The following is a 22,580-nucleotide window of genomic DNA, read 5'->3' on the forward strand; positions in this document are numbered from 1 at the left end:
AAGCCAGGCAAGGATGGCAAGTTTCAATTGCTCCCTGTTCCTTTGAGGAGAGCCTCATGGAGAGATACCATACAGAAGTTATCGTTCTTAGTTGGCTTGAGAATTCTGTGGATTGTCCTGCACGAGGTTTCCATGATTTTTAATTGGGTTCTTACCTAGATTCAGTTCTGTGTTTCTGATCACTTAGAATCAGATTATTAAATTTCCACACAGTTTCCAGGGTTAGCGAGGCTGCAATAACTGCACTCAACTGGAAGGTTTCTGGGTTTGTAATACAAAACAGAATGGCACATTCCAACCTTTCAGAAATAGCCAGCACTTTATGTATTTATTTGCAATTATCTACCACTGACAAATTGTATTAATTAAAGCCAAGAGCAGCCATATTCCTCCTTCATAACAGGATTTAATATAGTGGTACCCTAAAAAAATAAAATTAAAAAACCCATGAAAAATAAAATGATCAACAGAAAGAGGAAGTGAGCAGAAAGAAAAAAATGTGGAAAGGTATACATCCCCCTAAACAGATTTTAAGAATGCTTGGGAGAAAAATTAGAGGAAAAATAGAATAACACACAATATTTGAGCAGTGGAAAAAGAGGGAGAAGTGGCACAGGAAGAAAGTACAGACTGCAGAAAGAAGAGATCGGGGTGTGCACAACCAAGGAACAGTGGTGAAGACAGGGGTATGGTGTGAGTTTGAGTGCTGCATCCCCGCTTCTAAGCTAAAGCACAACCTAAAATTTTTAGTGTTAGCATCATATAATAATGTTAAAAGTGTTGCATTCAGCCACTACTACTAGTTATAGCACCCCTAGTAGAAATTCTACTTAAAGTAAGTAAGTGTTCACGGAATGTTAAAGGTAGCAAATGATTGAGCAGCAGAAGAAGAAAGAGGACATCATCTAACAGCAACCACTTGCCAATTACCTGCATCCAAATGTTTACCACCAAAGGAGCTGTGTGCTTATGTTAACAAGCATGGTGTGTATGTTAATAACATTATTAACAGAAAAGATAAAATTGTTACTACTGCTATGGAGAAGATAACAAAATACTGTGAAGAGTGAATCCTCTAACACTAGGATTTTGACAGATAACACGAGGTCCTCATCATCTCCCAATACTTCCTATGGCAAACAAAGGCAGGTACACATTTACAAGTGGAAGAGAACTTCTACACAAGCATTTCTACTCTCTTGCCAGAACTTACCCTCCTGGTAACAATGGGATCAATTTCATTTGGATCTTTGTGTGCGAACATCATTAAATCAGCATTTAGTGTCCGTATCCTCTGAAATCTCAGGCGAATAAAGCGAGCAGAGGTGAATTCTAGTAATACACGTGAAGGATCATCAGCACTGGGCCGTCCATTAATTAGAGAAGTGTGAATCTGAAGACAGAATTATTAAAGCAATAAGGAATAAGATGATATCAATGCTGCCAAGATTATGCCAACAAGTGTCATTAGAGGCACTGTGTGAATGTTTTTGTAAAGGTAAAATACCATCTTCCTTTGGAAAGCAGATTTCCCCACAAAAATATTCCACGTACTCACAGACCCCAGGTACAGAGAGGCTGTACAGTAAAAACATTCTGAGCAAAGGAAAGTCATCAGCTACAGAAAGACTGCAACCCAAACTGCATAGACGTATCAAGGCACTACAATCATGTCCATGTAGTGGGCAACTCCTTTCTCCTCCTCTACTCTGAAGTAGGTATTTTCAAGTTACCAAACCAAAGGGCTCAAAATTTTTGAGTTAAAGGAATGGATACTTGGCATGGGACTCAGAATTGAACAGGGATCAGTTTGTACCTCTTAGAGCGGTCATCATTAAAAGACTTTTGAAGTAGGTTTCTTCTATAGCCAGAATAAGGTAACTTGTAAATACTGGAAACTACAACAGCTAGATGAGACAAAATAAGCATTCATAAACATGTCCCCTTTCCCACTGTCTCTTTACACAACACATCATTGCCTTTGAATCTTGTTCTCAGCAAGTTGAAGCAATTTCCTGGGTTGCAACTGTTTTTACCTGCTCCCTAAGGAAAGTCTTTATCACCTCTGAGAACACTGTTCAGCATTTGTTTTTCCAAAGACGCTACCAATCTCTGCTTACACTGTGGTTTCTGTAAAGATTGCCCCCCCTTTCTCTGTCTGCCCTATCCTGAAGTCTAGAAATCTTCTAGGTCAGTGTGCTCTGTGGCTCTTTCATAAAAAGACTCTCTGACCCCAGTTGCAGCAGCAAGGGCAATACAACAAAAATAAGCAATCTTCTTCCCCTCCTGTCTTTTTAGCTGATCATGGCACACGTTAACTGTGAATCAACAAAATAAAGCAGATGGGCTGCTACAGAATTGTTCTTGGAAAAGGCCTACAAGAAGAAGAATGTCAGGTACAGCAAAATATTGTTAATGAGCACCTAGGGGGAGGGAGGAAAGAAACCATTAATTTTCCTGTATTCTGAAGTGTTAAATTTTAATTGGGGCATTTTTATTACAGGCTGGTACACTGGAAGAATGTTCAGATGCTGATCCGAACGTGTGGAACATCTGAACGAATAAGGGAATTATTTATTCTTTGCAATGAACGTGTTGTGCACCTTACCTTGGTGCTCTGAGTGAGAGGTCAGGCCACACAGCCATTTTCCATCACTGATCATATTACCACTGGTTTAGGCAAACAGCTGCGCCCAGAACGCCAGCCGGCACTCACTCAGCAGTGGCTGCCTCACACCGAGGAAAGAGAGAGCAAATCTACAGCTCCCAGCAAAGCAGGAGCTCTTCCTTTCCTGGAGTTTTTGCAGGCACTGGATAGAAGGCTTATTGAAGAACCGCTGTCTTGCACTGGCCATGTGACACTATTCATTTACTTATTTTCACTACCAACAGGGAAACCCTAAACCTCAGCACATCCAGCATCCCCCTCCATTGTATCTACAGGTACACGAAATCCCTGGGAGCCACTCTGCCAGGAGCAACTGTCAGCCATATCTTGCCTAAGTATGAATCAGCACCTCTAGGCTTCTGCCATGTTATCTCCAGGAATAGGTGATATCGCTACCTTCTCCTGAGATCATAACAACAGTCTCACTTAGAGTTCTGACTCAATTTTGCTCCTGACTACAAATAATTAAATTAAAGGACACAGTTGGCTGGAAGCGAACATAATAAAAAGCTATGGAAGAGACAGGGTACAAATAAAAGATTATAATAACCCCAGAGAAAGCAAGGAGGAGCTCCTGAATGAGAAACGTCTGGCTACAAGCAGGACAAAAACATATGACCAGAGAGAGCAAAATGCTCGAGACCTCGGTGAAAAGAGAAGAGAACATGTGTGGAGAATAAACTTCAAAAGAAGCTGGGAGATAAGTCCGGTGGAAACTGATAGATCTTTCCAAAAGAAGCAAGATTTTAGTAAGAATACATGCCGCACATGCCTAAAGACTTCTTTGCATAATATTTACCTGTGAGCAAGGAAACACATTTCCTTTGAGTGTTTTTTCACACCGTCACCCCCTTCCTTTAGACAGGATCCAAGAGATTTCTTTCTTACTGGCATCAAACATAGACAGGCTATGGTTTAAAGCAGTGGAATACTAAAGACTGAACTTTGATATACCAGAGATAAAGAAGAAATATATCTAAAGTAGTGCTGAAAACTTCCCCTAGCTCACCCTGAAACAGCAACAGCACCATGGCTGTAAGCAGCATGGCAGTCTCACTATCTCATCAAAAACTGAAAAAAAAAAAGCTTTTGGGGGTGGGGAGAGAAAGATGCAGGTAAAAGCCCATGTATCAGAATAAGCAAGCGCCCACAGAGAGTTCAGGGGATGAATCACAGACAGAGCTTGACACCAAATGACACAGCTGACAAATAGCAGTCATATCTTTTGATTTATATTGTTTAAACAAGAACAAATCTAGTCTTAAGGCACCAATGGGAGAAAAAAACTACTACCTTGGACTGATAGTTTTACAGAATTAAAATGTAAATTAACAAAATAAAAGAAGAGGCTTCCTTTTCAGAATAGACCCCCTTTTTAAAAGATTTCATGGATCTATCTGCCAGCAGCACATCTATTTGGCAAGGCTAAACTAGTAGAGATGATGACTTCCATTTATATTGTCTTTCATGCTTGTGTTTAAATGTTTCACAATTTCATTTTAAAACAACAAACAAATAATCTCTCATAATTACTGAACTGCAACTATGTCCTGCGTGAAATGTGGCACCTGTTCAAACATGTACACCAAAATGACACTAGGACTGGGAAATTAAAACTGGGTAGTTTTATCAAAATGAATCTGAAGGGAAAATTTTACACATGCAAAATTAGTTACTCTGAATTATTTCTTCTTCTCTCAACATCTGTGATGAAATCATTAATTTCTCCCTAGAAACATTTAGAATCAATTTGAAGAGTGTCCAACTAAGTTGTTCCTACTCGTTGAAAAGAGAATAAGGAAGAAACTAAGAGTACTTTGGGAACATCTGTCATTAATCAGGAATAAACAGTCAGAATTTTAAATAACTGTTTTTAAAGAAGTTAAAGTAGAAATCAGACCTACGGTATTTTCAATAGGACTCTCACAATGAGACTGCTGTGTTTTTTCCAGAGCATATTTTCTCTTTTCATCTCCCTCCACAATTTTGCGCCTACTTGTAAGACACTGTTCGCATGATCAATAGAACATTTTCAGTCAAGTCACTGACATGGCCCCTACTCTCCAAATATTTTTGAATCAGATCTGAAAACTGTTCCACTGAACACAGTCCTCAATATCCATCTACCATTATGTCATCCAAGATCATCATATAGCTCTGAGTCCTGCAAAGACTAGCCCCATTTTCACACAGGCAACTTAGGCACTGATGTCCTGCACTAGCTGTATGCGTACTGTGGTATGAGCCACACCAGAGTTCTACAGTGGAGCTAAGATCCAAAGCTGAGTCTACCAGGAAAATACTAATACTTTAATCCACCCATTGGGCTGCTACGATTTGGATAATCCAAGTCCCCATGAGGGAACAATCTCAAATTTCGCTCAGGTTTTATGGACAACTTTTGTTTACCATTTCCAGGATCAAGGTAATCACCATTTTGGATTCGAAATGAAAGCTATGTAGATTTCAACCCTAGAAAACTTTTCCTTAACAAGGAATTTTTCCAGGATTATATTCCAACAAATGGGATCTTCAGGGGAAATGAGCATTCCCTTACAAAACATCTAAATGTTACCACAATGAAAGGCAAATTCTCATTTCATAAAATCATTTTGAATGGTATCTGATTTGTAAACCAGTTCAATAGTTGGAACTATTCAAGCAAAAGGGTATGATGACCTTTTTCAGTAGCTGCATTAGCAACTGCATGTTCAAAAAGATTATATCACAGAATTACAGAACGGTTGATGTTGGAAGGGACCTCTGAAGGTCATCTGGTCTAACCCCCCTGCTCAAGCAGGGCCACCTAGAGCTGGTTGCCCAGGAACATGTCCAGATGGCTTCTGAGTATCTCCAAGGATGGAGACTCCACCACCACCGTCCTGCGCAGCCTGTGCCAGTGCTTGGTTACCCTCACAGTGAAAAAGTGTTTCCTGACGTTCAGAGGGAACCTCCTGTGTTTCAGTTTGTGCCCATTGCCTCCTGTCCTGTCACTGGGCACCACTGAAAAGAGTCTGGCTCTGTGTTCTTTGCACTCTCCCTATTTATACACATTGATGAGATCTCCCCTGAGCCTTCTCTTTCCAGGCGGACCAGTTCCAGCTCTCTCAGCTTTTCCTCATAGAAGAGATGCTCCAGTCCCTTCATCACCTTTGTGGCCCTTCACTGGCCTCTCTCCAGTATGTCCATGTTGGGGTTGTTTCTCCCCAGGTGCAGACTTTACACTTCTCCTTGTTGAACTTCATGAGGTTCCTGTCAGCCCATTTCTCCAGTCTGTTGAGGTCCCTCTGGATGGCAGCATGACTCTCTGGCGTTATCAGCCACTCCTCCCAGTTTAGTGTCATCAGCAAACTTGTTGAGGGTACACTCTGCCCCATCATCCAAACCACGAATGAAGATGTTAAACAGGATTGGACCCAGTAGTATATATTCAAGTTAGTTTAGTTACCAAGTTGTCTATCTTCTGTGCTTGGTTTGGAACCAAAACTTCTAACAGTTATTGAAAAAAAAAAATGCATACCGTAGTTAAATGGCAAAACAGAAAAGACATTTTGTAACACCAAAGATGTACCTAATTCAATGCCCTGTCTCCAACAGAGGCCACCAGAAAATAATTAGGAAGGAACAGAACAGGGCATTTAGAGAATGATCCCTCTGACACAGTATCATCACTTCCTCTGATGGAACAGTCTAAATGCTTCCTGAGCTACAGACTGAATCTCAGTCATAGCGTTTAATGTCTACCAATTGACCTTTTCTCTACTATCAGTCTACTCCCTTTTTCCACCATTATATTTTCCATCACTACAGAGATTTGTTCCAATGGGAGGAAATTTGTTTCTTTAAAAAAAAAAACCAACAAAAAATAACTGGTTCTGGTGGGGCTGGCTTGTTTTTCTTTTTTTTTAATTTTCCTTTTAAACCTGGAACTCAGATCATGAATCATTTCAGTGACAGTGTTCTAGTTTTTCATGTGAGGAAATTGTGAGTAGTCAACATCTTTTCATTTTTGATCTTCATATGATGTTAAATCAACTTTTTTTCAGAGAACTGTTGAGAATGCTACAAGTTCTCTACTCTGAAGAGAATTTAGCCTAACACTAGCCCATCAGCGTTCATGCATAATTCTTTTTTTCTTACATGTATTAATTTACTTTTAGCGACACTGATTTTCATACAGTATTTTTCATTTAGCATCATAAACTGCTAATAGAAAAAATTATCTTACATTTTGCATTACCAACAAATGCTGCTATTACACAGTTTTCTGGTTTTGCAGATTGCCCACAAGTACGTTGAACAACATAGACACTACAAAAGCTACTCAAAGGACACCCCTGTACACTAGAATGTCTTGGCCACGTCAGAACCAAAAGACCTATCTGATATGGTAACCTGCCTCACATGGTAGCCAAAACAGCATGCTAAAAATAAGATGAAGGCAAGCATACATGATACATCCTCAGGGATTTCCTGAGCTATAGGTAGCTTCTAAACATTTGATAAGCCTCAAAGGATTTCCATGAACTCACTCAGTCTCACCTTAAACTCAGGTCACCTTTTAAAATCTACACTCACCACGTAATAAGGATTTTCTCACCTCATTTACCTGTCATAGGGGAAAATATCCTTCTTTTGCTTGTTTTAAACCTTCCTCCTACTAAATTCACTTAATACTTACTAGTTTTTACATTGGAACAAAGAAATACATCTTTATACCAGCTCTATTCTTCATTACATTTCTTTACTACTATTTAGCTTGGCACAGGTATCAGGCTTCCAGATCTGTAGTATCCTTGGATTCCTCAGGAATGTTTCTAAAAAACTGGTGTTTCATTTGAGACCCTACACTCCCTAGTTACTGAGAATATTTGTAAGTGAGGGGTTAAATAATAAGTGTTGTAATTCACCTATTTTAGCCTTGAGTTCCTTTTCACTATCCAATTTATCAATTATTTCTGTGCCTCTTCAGTTAACAACCTAGTTTGCAACTGCTTTTCCAACTCCTCTCCTGTAAATAATGTCTCCAGTGCAGAAACCCTCCTGACAGTCTCTATAGCAAAAACTGACTCAAATCATTAATTTAGTTTTTCAGCAATGACCTTATCTTTCTTGAATGCTCTTTGATCATCTCTCAGCCCACCAATTCTCCGGCAGCCTTCTTGAATCTGATGTGTTTGAAAAAAGGTTTGTTTCAACTTCATACTTAGTCACTCAGAACCTTTTTCACATCTTTATTGTGGTTTAACAGTTCATTTGCTGGAGCTTATTTTCCTACCTCTTTTCCTCATTTGGAGAGGAAAAGACATAACTTCCATTCATAAATGATGCTAGTTTACTTTTAATATCTATTTTCTTTCCTTAGTTTATGCTTTAAACATGTTGTAGGATTTTTGGAACCCTTCTTAAATGTAGCATGCGTGTCTGGGTAATGCTAGCCACAGCAGAGTGGCGCAGTGGGAGCGTGCTGGGCCCATAACCCAGAGGTCGATGGATCGAAACCATCCTCTGCTAGGCCACTTTATTGTGTTCAGTTTTGGGCCCCTCACTACAAGAAAGATGTTGCATTGCTGGAACATGTCCAGAGGAGAGCAACCAAGCTGGTGAGGGGTCTGGAGCAAAAGTCTTATGAGGAGCGGCTGAGGGAACTGGGGTTGTTCAGCCTGGAGAAGAGGAGGCTGAGGGGAGACCTGATCGCCCTCTACAACTGCCTGACAGGAGGCTGTAGTGAGGTGGGGGTCGGCCTCTTCTCCCTGGCAACGGGTGATAGGACAAGGGGAAATGGTTTGAAGCTGCGCTAGGGCAGGTTTAGGCTAGACATTAGGAAAAACTTCACCAAAAGGGTTGTCAGGCTCTGGAATGGGCTGCCCAGGGAGGTGGTCGAGTCCTCATCCCTGGAGGTATTTAAAAGAAGGATAGATGAGGTGCTTAGGGACATGGTTTAGTGGTGGGATGTCAGGGTTAGGTTAAAGGTTGGACTAGATGATCTTAAAGGTCTTTTCCAACCAAAGTGATTCTATGATTCTAAATGAACTCTAGGCTGTCTGAAACTTTTTTAGCTGTTTGACCACCTTTTCTATTTTTAAATTGTACTTTGGCAGACTTTATTGCCCTGGGATGTTGCATTTTCAGTATTTTCTGGTTATTTTTACATAACAAATGTTCAACAGTTAATACTCCTGACCAGGATCTGTGCACTGTTTTGGACTAAATTGTGGGTTCCTTGAGTAGCTGCACCAAGAACATTCAGCTGTTTAAGAAATACTCATTTGCACTACATTCTACTCTGACACCTACACAGTCTGCCAAAGGGTTTCAGAAGGCTGATATTATACTCTTAGCCTTCCTTTGGCAAGATCCACTCACTTCTGTTTGGGCAGTTGCTGATACAACATTAAACCTATGCTGTCCCAATTTAGGTGCTGAATTTTATTTCATAGAGATCTCATTTCCCATTATATTTCTGCTGACTTTCTTATTTTATGTTATTCTTAAATCCATAGTGGTTCTCTTACACAAGCCATTAAGTCATTCCTAAACAACTTCTTGTTTCTGACATGCCTACTGTGTCACCTATTTCCAACACCCTTTAAGGATAGGTATTAATTAGCAGAGTAAGTAACCTTTCTCAGCTGCTGGGTATGGATACTTTTGCAGATACTGGGACAACACTTGGATGCATACAATCCTAGCTTCTGTAACAAAAACACCTGAGAGGACTTGCAACGTGCTCCAGCCAGGTGACCATCAGACCATCCAGCCATATGACCAGAATTTCAGAACACAGTTCATAGAATCATAGAATTGTTTAGGTTGGAAAAGACCTTTAAGATCATCAAGTCCAACCATTAACCTAACCCTGCACTTCCACCACTAAACCATGTCCCTAAGCACCTTGTCTGCCCATCTTTTAAATACCTCCAAGGATGGGGACTCGACCACTCCCCTGGGCAGCCTGTTCCAATGCTTAACAACCCGTTCAGGGTTTCATTGGGTTTCTGCCACTGAGAAGTGACAGATGTAGCCTAAGAAACTTTCTGCCATTTTTGGCATTAGGCAAGTCTCATATACTGATGAACAAGACTTATTTAGACTGTACTTGTAATGGGTCTTCAGAACAGAGAAAAGTATCACCTTGCACCCCATTGCGTATTTGTACACATTGATAAAATCTCCCTGAGACTTCTCAAGGTTAAGCAATCCCAGCCCTCTCAGCCTCTACTTATAGGATACATGCTCCAAGTCCTTAATCATCTCCCCAGCCGTTTCCTGGACTTGCTCCAAAATGTCCACATCTCTCTTGTACTGAGGAGCCCAGAACTGGACACAGCTCTCCAGGTGTGCTCTCATCGCTGCTGAGCAGATGGGGAAGGGTCACCTCCCCCAACCTGATGGTGACACACAACGAAATGCAGTCCAGAATACTATTGGCTTTCTTTGCTGCAAGGGCACATCACTGGCTTATGTTCAACTTGGTGTGCACCACTGCTGTCACTCATTGTTTCCTCCTGCTGTTCCTGGGGGGTTTAGGCACAGCTGGCTCACATGTCTCATTGAACAGAGCTCCCAGACCATTATCTGCTGCAAGGGAATCAATTATCATGTGGCTGCCCTTCTGCAGGCAGAGAAGCAGCCTTCCTCCTGTTGTCCGAAGTCACCAGTTTGCAGTCTTCACCATCACGGGAGTCCCCATTTCTGAACCAACAGGCACAGACTCTGCCTCTACAGTCCCAGAGAAAAGCCAGTTAATTTCTTTCCTGTCACCTCTGATGTTGCGCAGTCTGATGACATTCTCCTGAAGTTCTGTAGTTGGTGACACAAATCCCCAACCACAGCAAACCTTCTGTGGACAAGGACGCCATCTCTGCCTCAACCTCAGCAAGGTCCCAAACAGTTCTTGCACCCTGAGAGGTGAAAAGCTGCACCCTCCCTCTGGAACTCAGCCTGAGTTGAGGGCTCTGCTGTACTGGGGTAGCAGGTCCAGTTGGTGCTGGGGGCTGTGCCCAGGCTGTGCCTCACCACCACTGTTGAGCACAAACCCACTCTTTCTGACTCTCCTGTGCACGTTTCTGCATGAACTGATGGGCAAACGCACAGCACATTAGCTGCCTCTGTTGCTTTACTTAGTTCAACCGTAAGAATGTTACTGCTTTGCATGAAAGTATATTATCAACTGCTAAGTGACTTAAAATTACACACTCAACAAAGTTTTTAAGAATTTTAAGTATGCACAATGTCCTCATTCGAATTTAAAATATCCATGTATGAATCCAAGTGGTGTATTTTTCTACTTAGAGCTTTGGTATTTGAAGTTAGTTACTTTGCCAAGCAATTTGAGTGCAGTCAATCTCAAGCTGTTTGTAGGATATAAAAAGCCCCAGCTGTTTGGCTATGTGGCATGGAGTTTTTATGTTCGCTTTCCTTTCAAGAAAACAGCATCACTAACTAGTCTGCTTTTCAGTGATGCATATCTATATATTGATTGTTAGATAAGCTGGAAGACTTAATTCTTTCATAAAAAGTGAAAGTTACTTAGCGTAATTTGTCACAAGGATGGAGCAGGAACTTCACTCTACAATACTTTTTGGATAGTAATGGTAAAGAACTCACTTTGCTCAAGTACAGTTTATTTTGGACATCATATCAAGACTGTGGGCTTCAAGCCTGACACTCCGTGTAAGGCAGTGTTCTGAACCTAAAATATTGTCAGGAAAGGTCAATTTCTCACTAAAATTTAATCTCAGACAGCAGCATAAAGGAGAAAAAAGCTTCTGTCCTGCACAAAAAGACTAGCTACTTGATAATCAGTAGCGGAGAAGACAGATATGTCAGTCTTAAAATGATTTAACGAGAAAGGTACTCCATGATTTACATTCTCAAGTTATGCAAGCACATCAATGTGAAGATGGACAATACTGAACATTAATTTTTCCACAGGTGATTCAGTAGCTCTCATAATTCTCCTACCCAATACCAGCTTTAATTATCTGTTGCAAATAGCTCATTTGCAGTAGATGTAAAATTTCTGTTGATTAATTAATCTCTTGGCATCTTATATTTAAGCCCTAAAGACAAAAGTTCTGTGAGTTTTCTTAGTGCAAGCCCTGATCTATCATTAGAGTTGGTTTCAAAAGTAGATGGAAGCATATGCCAGAACTTAGCATCCAATTTTTCATCATAAATACATATTTATGATAATTGTATATACGAAACGGTGTATTTGGCAAGGTTTGCTGTATTTCTAATAAATATCTCACTATCTTAATAAATTAATGGTTTAGTAAGTGAAAGCACAACTCCCTTCTGTGCCTTGCTAATGAGTACAAGAGCTGCTTGAAATGCAGTGCTTAAACTTGCATTAAAATGTCAAGGGCTATGCATGTCAAACTCTATCTCAACTAACTCATTCCCCCTAAGAATACAGGCAAATGTCAGCTTAACGAACTGTTTAGCAAATACTATTGTGTCATTGACAACTATACCCTACAGCTTAAGCTAAATAAGGCTTCATCTCTTCAGTTCTGATTAACTTGCTTTTGTCATTTTCCTCTTTCCAATTTCACTTGAAACTTAAATTGCTTATCCTAGCCACTGCTTTTCTATGGTTCCTGTAACTCTCATGCTTGTCATTTTTGGACAAGAAACAATTTGTCAAAGTCATCATCTTGCATACTTTTAAACAGACTGCTCATTATCAGAGCCATAGTTATTAATAAATCACAGAATAATAAGGAATATGATTACCTTGAAGGTATATTTGTCATTTCAAGTTTTTATTTTCTTTTTCTTACTGTCTTAACTAAGTGGAAACACTATACCATAGTTTCAGCAACAGTTATGCATATCACAGTCCATAAGGGATTCAGACAAGATGCGAGTCCTGGAATACTGTACTTTAACGCAACGACGACCATTTGCGTTCTGCTGGCTCTTCGAAGTGTACTTGCAAGTGAGACTCCATCTTTTAATACAGTAAAAAAGTATTTTGTGCTTAGTAATAACTAACAAGATAGCTGGAGAAAAAGTTAAAGGCTTGGCTCTTACAGGAACATTCTCAAAGATTAAACAAATTGAATCAGTATTCTTAAGAGTTACCTACAAGCAGGTAGCTTGGCAATGTGCTATAGGTTCTAACACCTAATACCACAGGTGACTTATGATTTTAAATCATCAAATGATAGTTGTTTTAAATTTCAATGTACACAACAGTGGTCTGACCTGTGATGTCTGAAAACCTGTACAACCACTGTTGTTCTGCTTTACATTTTGTCAGTATCGTACAGCTGCTGCCTAACCTAGTGGCCCTTAAGCAAGCAGATTAGAATAAGAAAAGAAGACACATGAACTCAATGGCTGATGCCAATAGCAACTCTGGGTGCAAAACAATTTTGAAAATAATGTTAGTCTGGGTTCTGATCAGAGCAGTTAGTCTGGGTTCAGGCAGAGGTGACACATGCTGGCATTACCAAGTTAAACACTACTGCCTATCTGCTTGAGGGATGAAATATAGTCTGTCAAACACATTCTTCACAAGTACTCAAAAAGCACTGAAGTGAGATGGCACATTATCTTAACAGGATATTTTTTCATTACTACTATTGAAAGTAGTACGCTTCTTTTTGGACAATGATCATGAATGGGACAAGTAATTCCCAATGAATGACTAAAACAGGAAAGTTATGTTTTCTTGCAGATTATAATAAAAAGCATTCTGATCCCCAGATTTAACTAAAGGGCTTCTAACTATGCCAAACCAAACAATATTAAAAAAAACCCAAACACCCCCAGTTTCCTACCAAGATCTTATGATTTCCCTTTTTCATTATATGATTGTCCTAAAAACTCATGGCACTCAGATGTGCTGCGGAGCGCACTGTGGAATTGCAGACAAATTACTGCCAGAATAGAATGGTGACCAGTAGAAAGAAAATCCACAGGAACTTGTCCAGCTGTAAGCAGTTGCAAAGGGCTGCCAAACACAACTGGTGATGTAAAAGAGGGAGAATGTGAGGATTTAAGCTGTTCAAACAGTAAACAAGTACATCTGCTTCTGAATGTTATCATTAAATAAACTGCAGTAATATGCTTTACATTACTGCAGTATTTTTGTTTTGCACTACAGCTCTGAAGAGTTTTGAACTGGGGAAATTTCAATAAAACTTTTGGGGATTTTTTTGCATTGCAGACCCATAGGCGGAAAAGCCCATTACAAATACTGTACAGTGTTGGAGTCTAAGTTCTAGCAAAACCTGTGTCATATAATTTAGAACACACACTGACTAATGCTTTTGAAAACCAGATGGAATCCCTTTGAATTGTAAGCATTCAGTGCCTTTAAAACAATCTATAATGTTTTAAAAAGAAAGAATAAATAAGACATTTGGCTGTAGAATACAAGAAACTTTGATCCCATTCCCACTCTGAACCTGATCTTTTCAGACCTGGAGATATTTTACAGATATTTACAGCTGCTATAAAAAAAGTCAGGAAAAAAGAATCCATTTCTAAGTAGCGCAGAATGAACAGCCCAGGCCAGGGAGGGCATCATAAATCTTCTGTAAAACACAGATTAAAGAATTATGTGCATGAAAACAACTTTTTTTTCTTTTCTCCTATCATTAATTATTGTAAAGTGATAAAAATAGTAGTGCTTACTTTGGCTACAAAAACTAAACTTGGCAGGGTTTTTTCAAACTCTCAACTGTTTGGGTTTTTCAGATTTCATTTATGATATATGATATAAAATAATATGACATGTATAGTAAACTAGTGTCCCAGTTTTGGCTGCGATAGAGTTAATTTTCTTCATAGCATCTTGTGTGAGGCTATGTTTTTGATCTGTGATGAAAACAGTGTTGATAACACAGGGATGTTCCAGCTATTGCTGAGCAGCGCTTGCACAGCGTCAAGGCCTTTTCTGCTTCTCACGCTGCCCCCCACCAGCGAGGAGGCTAGGGTGGTTAGGGGCGGGCACAGCCGGGACAGCTGACCCCAACTGCCCAAAGGGATATTCCCTACCATATGACATCGTTCTCAGCAATAAAAGCTGGGAGCAAGTTTGCCAGGGCTTTTAAACTGTTCTTTTAAAACTGTTCTTCCTTCAGAAGTTCCTCCAACTTCTCCTAGAGCACAGAAAAGCTCTACTGTGGCTACTCCTTTATGTCCCTCCGTAGGGAGCTCAAGCCACAGAATTCACCTGCTATGGACTTTCTGTCCTTGGCATTCCTATTACATCTCAATCGCCTATCATCAGCTTTATTATTCTGATATGCTTGAAAAAGCTTCTCATATTGTTTTTTAGGCCTTCAGCACAGTCATTTTCTTGGTATGGAAGGGCAGTATTTTGGTTCTTGCTCTTTCTTTTGCCTTACTGTGATTTTATGTTAATTTTCAAAATTCCTACTTTCCTTGCTAGGACAAGAGGTCTTTATATGATGTCTTTTGGTTTCTAATGCCTGTTATTTACTCAGGTATCTTATCCTGCTACCTTTTTGGATACTCTGAGATTTATTCTTAGTAGTGTGCATAAGAAGAAAACATAAAAATATATTTCCACCCTTAGAGATCGCTTTAGCTTTTTGACTATCTTTCCAAATTTTTTTAGAAGCACATCAAACAGTGGGAATATTATTGCCGCTTTACAGAACAGTGTTTAAATAACAGGATTTTGAACTAGCCTGTCTTGCACTCTTCTTGCAACATTTTGAGTTGCTTCCCTTGTTCTAAATTCTCTAATTAGACTGCTTCTTGGAAGAACATTTAAGGGCGCTCAAAAATCAGCCTCTATTCCATCATGGCAGTTAGCCAGCCTATGGGAAGCTAACTGTAGTTTACTTTTTCACTATGGTGTTTATTTTTGCCTTCATTTTTGCCTTCACAACCTCCTTAGTTGGTTTCACCACCTTGATTAAGTAGTACTGCAGTCCTAACTTTTTCTACTATTACTCAGGCATGAAACATCAATTTTCTCAGACACAGCGTTGTTTGCTGATACAATTTGTCTACTTACCCAGCATGGCTCTGTGCTTTCTTCATTCATGTGTTCGAGAGACTAGGCCACAATCAAAGAATTTGTCCGTTGCTATTACAGTGTCTCATTGACTAACTTTCCTTCTATTGATTTTCCGTGACACTTACCATTTAAACTGAAAACACCATATAAACTATGCTGTTTGCTTTTGATTTTCTTTTACATAAAATTCCTTTGCACTGACATGAAAACATACCGACAGGTGGCCTCAGGCTGACCTATTCGTGTGTCCCTGCTTCAGTGAGATTTTACTGATCAAAATTACTCCATGTAGCCCACCTGGATTTTAACAAATTCTACCTTTAAAAAAAAATCATTTTTTGACAATACAGAGTTTTTCTCCCTGCCTTTGGGTTTAAATTACCTTATAACCTTTACTGCTTTTTCCTTGCTCATATCTGCATGTCTCAGCTGCTTATCATCCTTACCAGGTCTGTAAGCCCTTCTATGCCTTTGGCCACCAGACTCATTAAAAACAAGAATTAAGCTATTCTTTCTCCCAGTAATTATCCAGGACTGTTAACAACTACTCAAAAAAAAAGACAAAAAAAACCCCCATAGAAAGTTGTGTTATAATTTTCTCATCTCAGAACAATAACCCTGCACAAAATGCAACAGATAGAAAGCCAAAGTAAATAAATGTTTGTGGGTTTACCTCTTAGTGGAAAGTGTTTACAAATAGTATTTCATTAAAGCAAATTCTTCTATTAAGTATTTTAGTTGTCTGGGAGAGGTCTTCAAGTATCAGTTCCCCCACCCCCCAAAACAACCACCCACTGGGGATCTTCAGTTCCGCTAATCAAGAAGAGAAAAAAACTCACCGAGTTACCAAGTACGCAGTGTTCTTGTTTTGCTGCTGGAATGAAATCTACTACTGTCCAAAAATCAGCTACCAGACCCAACAAGAAGACAGGTTTCAGTAATTGCAAGTAAATACCAAGACTTAGGTGTACCATTTCCTTTTGCAAAACTAAAAGAGTATGTTGAGTTATAAACTACATTTACAGGCATGAGTCCTCCTTTTATGATTTGGAAAAAGTACCATAGATCTATACAAAGATGTGCAACACTCATCTCTTTGCAGTAAGCATTAAGATCAGTCAATGATGGATGCTAAAGAAAAAAGGTAAGTCATCTACTCAATTTGACTCTTCAAACTGAAAGACTGCTCTGTATAGTACGTACTTTGCATATTGCAACTTTATTACTTTTTAAGTTTTATGATTCATATAACTAATCAGGTTTTTCCAGAAATGGCAGAAATTACGACATGAATTTCTGCTCAGAGACAGAAGACATGCCAAGATAGGAAAGTGGACTGTCTGACTAACGACACAAAAGAAACTTTCATTCCAACTTGGCCCACGCAGATGTACCAGTAAATATCCTTCCTCTTGTTTTTGCAATAATGGGAGACTGCTATAATACTTATATGTAGTTTTCCATGGTTGTTTCCTCTTTGGTGCATAATTTAGAAGTACACTGTATATTTTATGTCCATTCTTTTTTTCTATAATATTAAATATCAGAAACTGAAGTTTAGTATGAACTATCAACTTAAAAATATTATGGTAAGTTTTCCTTTTCTCAGGCAAAAATTAACAGTGAATGTTGCTATAATGCAATTATAAAATTACTGACTTGCAAGATCAGTTGTACAAGATTTGAATAAATTATTGCAAAGACTATTCTCATCATGCATAATAAAATCATTTAAAGTTGTCTTAAATTAAATTCTAGATGTTTTCAAAATTCTCCTATGATACCAAGCACGCATGTCAAATGCTTACTTTGTTTTTTCACTTTACTTATCTACAAATGTCTATTAGGAAATCAGGAAATGTTAATAATTTTATATTAGTGAGGCAATATAGCATTGTGTACATAGAATATGTAAAATTAATCCATTTATTTGGCAGTCATTTGTTAAATGTCTTTTTTTCCCCCTCAGATTAGCTACTCAAGTTTAGTCTTACTAAGTCAAATTAAAAAAAGACAAAAAACAGAAAGCAACAAAGTGAACTAGACCTGGATCTTTGTCCAAACCTCAAATCCGTTTTATTTCTTTTTGTAAACTGTTTCTTTCATGGTTGTTCTAACTGGAAATTTTGGACCAGCTAAAAGCTTAAGTGCCAAAATTCTTGAAAAAAAATTATATTCTATCCCTTCCTGGTACATACAAGTAACTTTTTCGGCTAAGCTATGCTTTTAAAAGACTCAAAAAAGGAGTCTCACAAGTAGAAGTTATCACAGTCATTTCACTGAGACCAATCATACACAAAGAGATGATACCCAAAACCACAGCTTGACCGTAGGACTTCCTGACGCTGCTGTAGACAGAAGATGGGGGTGGGAGGGGAAGCAAACAAAATATAAACCAACACCAATAGGGAGAACAAAGTATGATGTAATCCAGAATGTTAAGCAGAGACTGTTTAACCACTGAAGTGTGGAACACTGAATTAAATGAGAAAAACAGTCTTCACAAAAGACCTGATCCAAAGGTTATTGACTTCAGTGGAAAGATCTTTAATAATAGGCATCATTTATGTAAGGATCCTGTTGGCTGTCCCCATTACTAATCACTACAAAATACTAACTGTCCATGTAAGACAGAAAAGCAAGGAGATGAGAATGATCCTAAGCTGATGGGACACTTGGATTTCAGTCCAGAGAAAACCTGTTGCATTATATTTTTATAAAATGAAGCTATGCCACCTGGCTAGATAGCCTGACTAAACGTATGCTAAAAACCTGGGAAGTAGTGCTAAAAACCTGGAAAGCAGCACATGTTCTTGGGTGCAAGGACTGCATCTGATAAGATCCCTACCAGATCAAGCTTTTTTTTGCTTTCTAGGCAAAAGACTGTCAGATGTCCTCCATTCACAGTTTTGTGAAATTTTTTTCATTGCCTTTGCATTTTTTAAAAAAAAAGTTAAAATGACCAAATAAAGTGTTTTCATCTTGTATCACACTGAACAACTCACACTGATCAAAATAAAAAATTCCCTTTCACTGTTTTGAAAAAAAATCTGAATAATTTAAAATTGTTATTCTCCCTGTTCAGACGTCAAGCTGAAAAAAAGTTGTTCACAGGACCCTATTTTGGAATTTCTGACTCAGACTGCATTCATTATTCTTTGTCTAACATCTTTGTCTAAACTGTGATGCTGGTAGCAGAACCAGCTTAAATTTCTGAACAGTTTCATCCATTAAGAATAGATTGTTACCTAGGTTTTTTTGTATCATCCATTTTTTGCAATGACAATATATCAACAAAATACTGGTACCAGACAACATATGCCATAACCACAAATACACAAAGGAAACATACAGAGATGCACGTCAAATATATGGAAATTTAGCTTACTTAACAGAAATGCCTAGGGTGATTGCAGTTGAGGGCACTGAGAGAGAGATTGCTGGCCTTACTTTTTACTGTACAGATGCTTTTTCTGCATCTGAAGCAATTGCAAAGAAACCTATCGCTGTTGCTCAAGGGGAACTGACAGTTCAGCCTCTAGAAAATGATTTCACAATAAAGACAAGATGCTGAATGCATGTTAGGAGCTGAGAGGATCGATCTAAAAATAGGAATTATAAAGACTGTATCAATACTGCAATCCACAAACTCTTATACAATTTTTTTTAGAAACACTGCAGCATCTGTATCATTTATTATTAGGGAAAAAATCACCACAGAATTTTCAGTCTGCAACTGAATAAGTTTCAATTTTGAGTTCTTCGAAAAATTCTGACCCTCTGTCCTCTTAGCATTGACAGTCTTAGACTCCTAGTGAAAAATTACTAAATCTGGCTGTGGGGATAATGGACTTAAGAGTCCATTTGCAAGTCTCTTTTTCTTCCCTTCCCTCTCTGTAAACCAATGAGACTACAGTGAACAGGACAAGCACTACAGGATGAAGAGGAGAAAACTAGCAAGAAAACATTGGGAAGCAGCAGAGTTCAATGTTCCTGGCATCATTTGTCCGAGCCTAGCTCAGCAAACAGCAAATTACGGGGAAGTTGAAAGTGAACTGAAACGTGCAGCAGAGAGACACATTTAAAAAGGGGCAGAGTACGAGCATTCAAGTAGTATGACAAGTGAACAAAATAAACATTACTATCAAGGAACTTGTTTCTGTTTATTTTGTTTTCTTTACATGTTTAGTACACACTTTGAATTTCCACTTGACTGAAGAAAATAAAGACAAATGAATGTGTTCATACAGACTAGGCTTTATTACCACAGAAACAGTATTTTGTTTTTTTGACCTCACACTTACATTGCTACCATCCCAGGAGGAGTAAGAGGTTAAGCATTTGAAGGAGCAGCACTGAAGCATCACCTTCATTGCAGTATCATTCTCACACCTATAATAACAGTGACAGGAAAACTCATTTGCGGAAAAGGAAGGAGACAGGTTACTTAATTCCCACCATAACTCCCCTGCCTGTCAGTCCTCTGCTTCAGCCTTAGTGCTCGCTACGGCCGTGCAGTAGGCAGGAAGAATTTTCTTGTCAAAGGCTAGCATCCGGACTCGGCAAACTTTAGGCTCCGTTGTTCACATAGACAGCTCTTGCCAAAGTGTTTCTTCTAATTTTTACCTTTGCGAACATGGAAATACTATGCAGTTTACTGATCAGCCATCAGTCATCTCAGAAATCCTTCATAAGCATGGTGTATTAGTGTTAACATTTTTCTGAAAATATTGCCAAGTACTTTTCATTTAACACTAGATCTGTTTTTTAAAAAAAAAAGAGGGAGCTGAATTAGACTAGAATAGACCACAACAGACTATTTCAGTTGGAAGGGACCTACAACGACCACCTAGTCCAGCTGCCTGACTGCTTCAGGGCTGACCAAAAGGTAAAGCCTGTTGTTAAGGGCACTGTCCAAATGCCTCTTCAACACTGACAGGCTTGGGGCATCGACCACCTCTCTAGAAAGCCTGTTCCAATGTTTGACCGCCCTCTTGATAAAGAAATGCATCCTAATGTCCAGTCTAAACCTCCCCTGCCGCAGCTTTGAACCATTCCCATGTGTCCTATCACTGGATCCCTGGGAGAAGAGCTCAGCACCTCCCTCTCCGCATCACCTCCTCAGGAAGCTGCAGAGGGCAATGAGGTCTCCCCTCAGCCTCCTTCTCTCCAAACTTGACAAACCTGAAGTCCTCAGCTGCTCCTCACAGAACATGCCTTCCAGCCCCTTCACCAGCCTTGTTGCTCTCCTCTGGGTGCATTCAAGGACCTTCACGGCCTTCTGGGGCCCAGAACTGCACACACTATTCAAGGTGAAGCCACACCAACTGACTCTACTGACTAGTATTCTCTCTTGCTCTGGAATCAATGTCTGAAACTCCTCCTCAGGAAATAAGATGCTTTGGCATCTTAGTCCTTTAAGAGTTGTAGGAAAGGTGAGAAAAGTGAATCTCTCAGAATTATATAAGGTGAAGAAGTAAATTTGAAGCAAAAATTATTTTAAACAAAAAAATTTAGAGAGGAAGTACATACAATCTGGTAGGTAGACATCACAAAGAGGTGAAAAAGGAGTAAAAGATCAGCAAGAGGAAGGAAACTAAGTGGGAATTTTAACACCTGAAGTTGGAAAGAAAGCCAGTAAAGCAGAAGTGGTACAGAATTTAGGGGTAAGCTATTCATATTTTTAAGTGAAATCCTTATTATATTTTCCTAGAGAAAACAATAGACTTCAGAGTGCAACAATGCTCAGCAGCAATCCAAAATAGGACATCGGAAGCAAGCTTTTAGGAGATCACAAGTAGAAAGCATAATTAGACCACTATATCTGTGGTTCACCCACACCTTGAACACCACTGTCACCTCATCTTAAAATGAGCATGTACATACTGGAAAAAGTTCAGAGAAGGTTAAGAAGATGATGAAATGAATTAATAACTTCCACATAAAATAACAACAGAATAGGGTAGGACTCCAGCCTGGAAAATAGATGATTTAAGTAAAAGTATGACAGAAATCTATAAAATTATGAATGACAGGAGGAAAGTGATTACAGATTGACTGCTCACCAAATCTTCCAGTAAAAGAACTGCTGTTCATCAAATGAAACCAGTGGTAGCCAAGTGAAATGAAAAAAAGGAGGTGATTCTTTGTACAACAGGTACCAGATATATGGAACTAATTGCCAAAGGGTATTAGGAATGCAAGAACTCCAGAGGGGTCTGAGGTAATGATGGAAAAGTATTTGGAATATGGACTCATCAACAGTATGAAAAGTGCAAAACACGTAAGGATGAGGAAATCCCATGAGCTGAAAAATACTGGATATAAAATACAGCTCTAATATCTAGAATCATTGAATCATAGAATGTTTTGGGTTGGAAGGGACCCCTAGAGGTCATCTAGTCCAAGCCCCCTGCAGGGAGCAGGAACACCGCTAACTAGATCAGGTTGCTCAGAGCCCCATCCACCTGGTCTTGAATGCTTCCAGGGATGGGGCCTCCACCACCTCCCCAGGGCAACCTGTTCCAGTGTTTCACTGCCCTCATTGTAAAGAATTTCTTCCTTATATCTAGTCTAAACCTACCCTGGTTTAGTTTAAAACCATTACCCCTTGTCCTGTCACAGCTGGCCCTACTAAAAAGATTTTCCCCCTCTCCTATAGGCTCCCTTTTAAGTACTGAAAGGCCGCAGTCAGGTCTCCCCACAGCCTTCTTTTCTCCAGGCTGAACAAGCCCAACTCTCTCAGCCTGTCCTCACAGGAGAGGTGCTCCAGCCCCCTCATTTTTGTGGCCCTCCTCTGGCCCCGCTCCAACAGTTCCATGTCCTTCTTGTGCTGAGGGCTCCAGAGCTGGACGCAGTGCTCCAGGTGAGGTCTCACCTGAATAATCGAAGTTATTTTAA

At 39.4% G+C, this 22,580-nt stretch overlaps 1 protein-coding gene and 1 non-coding gene across 2 annotated transcripts in view; one reads left to right on the top strand and one right to left on the bottom strand.

Annotated features, from left to right (window-relative positions):
- The window catches only part of LAMA2 (laminin subunit alpha 2), a 296,182-nt gene that overhangs the window by 234,701 nt on the left and 38,901 nt on the right, over positions 1-22,580 (bottom strand). The window contains exon 5 of the mRNA XM_035899887.1: positions 1,214-1,393. Coding sequence (XP_035755780.1) covers positions 1,214-1,393 — 180 coding nt within the window. The remainder of the gene's footprint in view (positions 1-1,213; positions 1,394-22,580) is intronic.
- Positions 8,111-8,182, top strand: TRNAM-CAU. The gene has a single exon. It is a non-coding gene; the product is annotated as a tRNA-Met (tRNA).

This window comes from Egretta garzetta, unplaced genomic scaffold (genome assembly GCF_000687185.1).
Source record: "Egretta garzetta isolate BGI_Z169 unplaced genomic scaffold, ASM68718v1 scaffold397, whole genome shotgun sequence".
Taxonomy (NCBI): domain Eukaryota; kingdom Metazoa; phylum Chordata; class Aves; order Pelecaniformes; family Ardeidae; genus Egretta; species Egretta garzetta.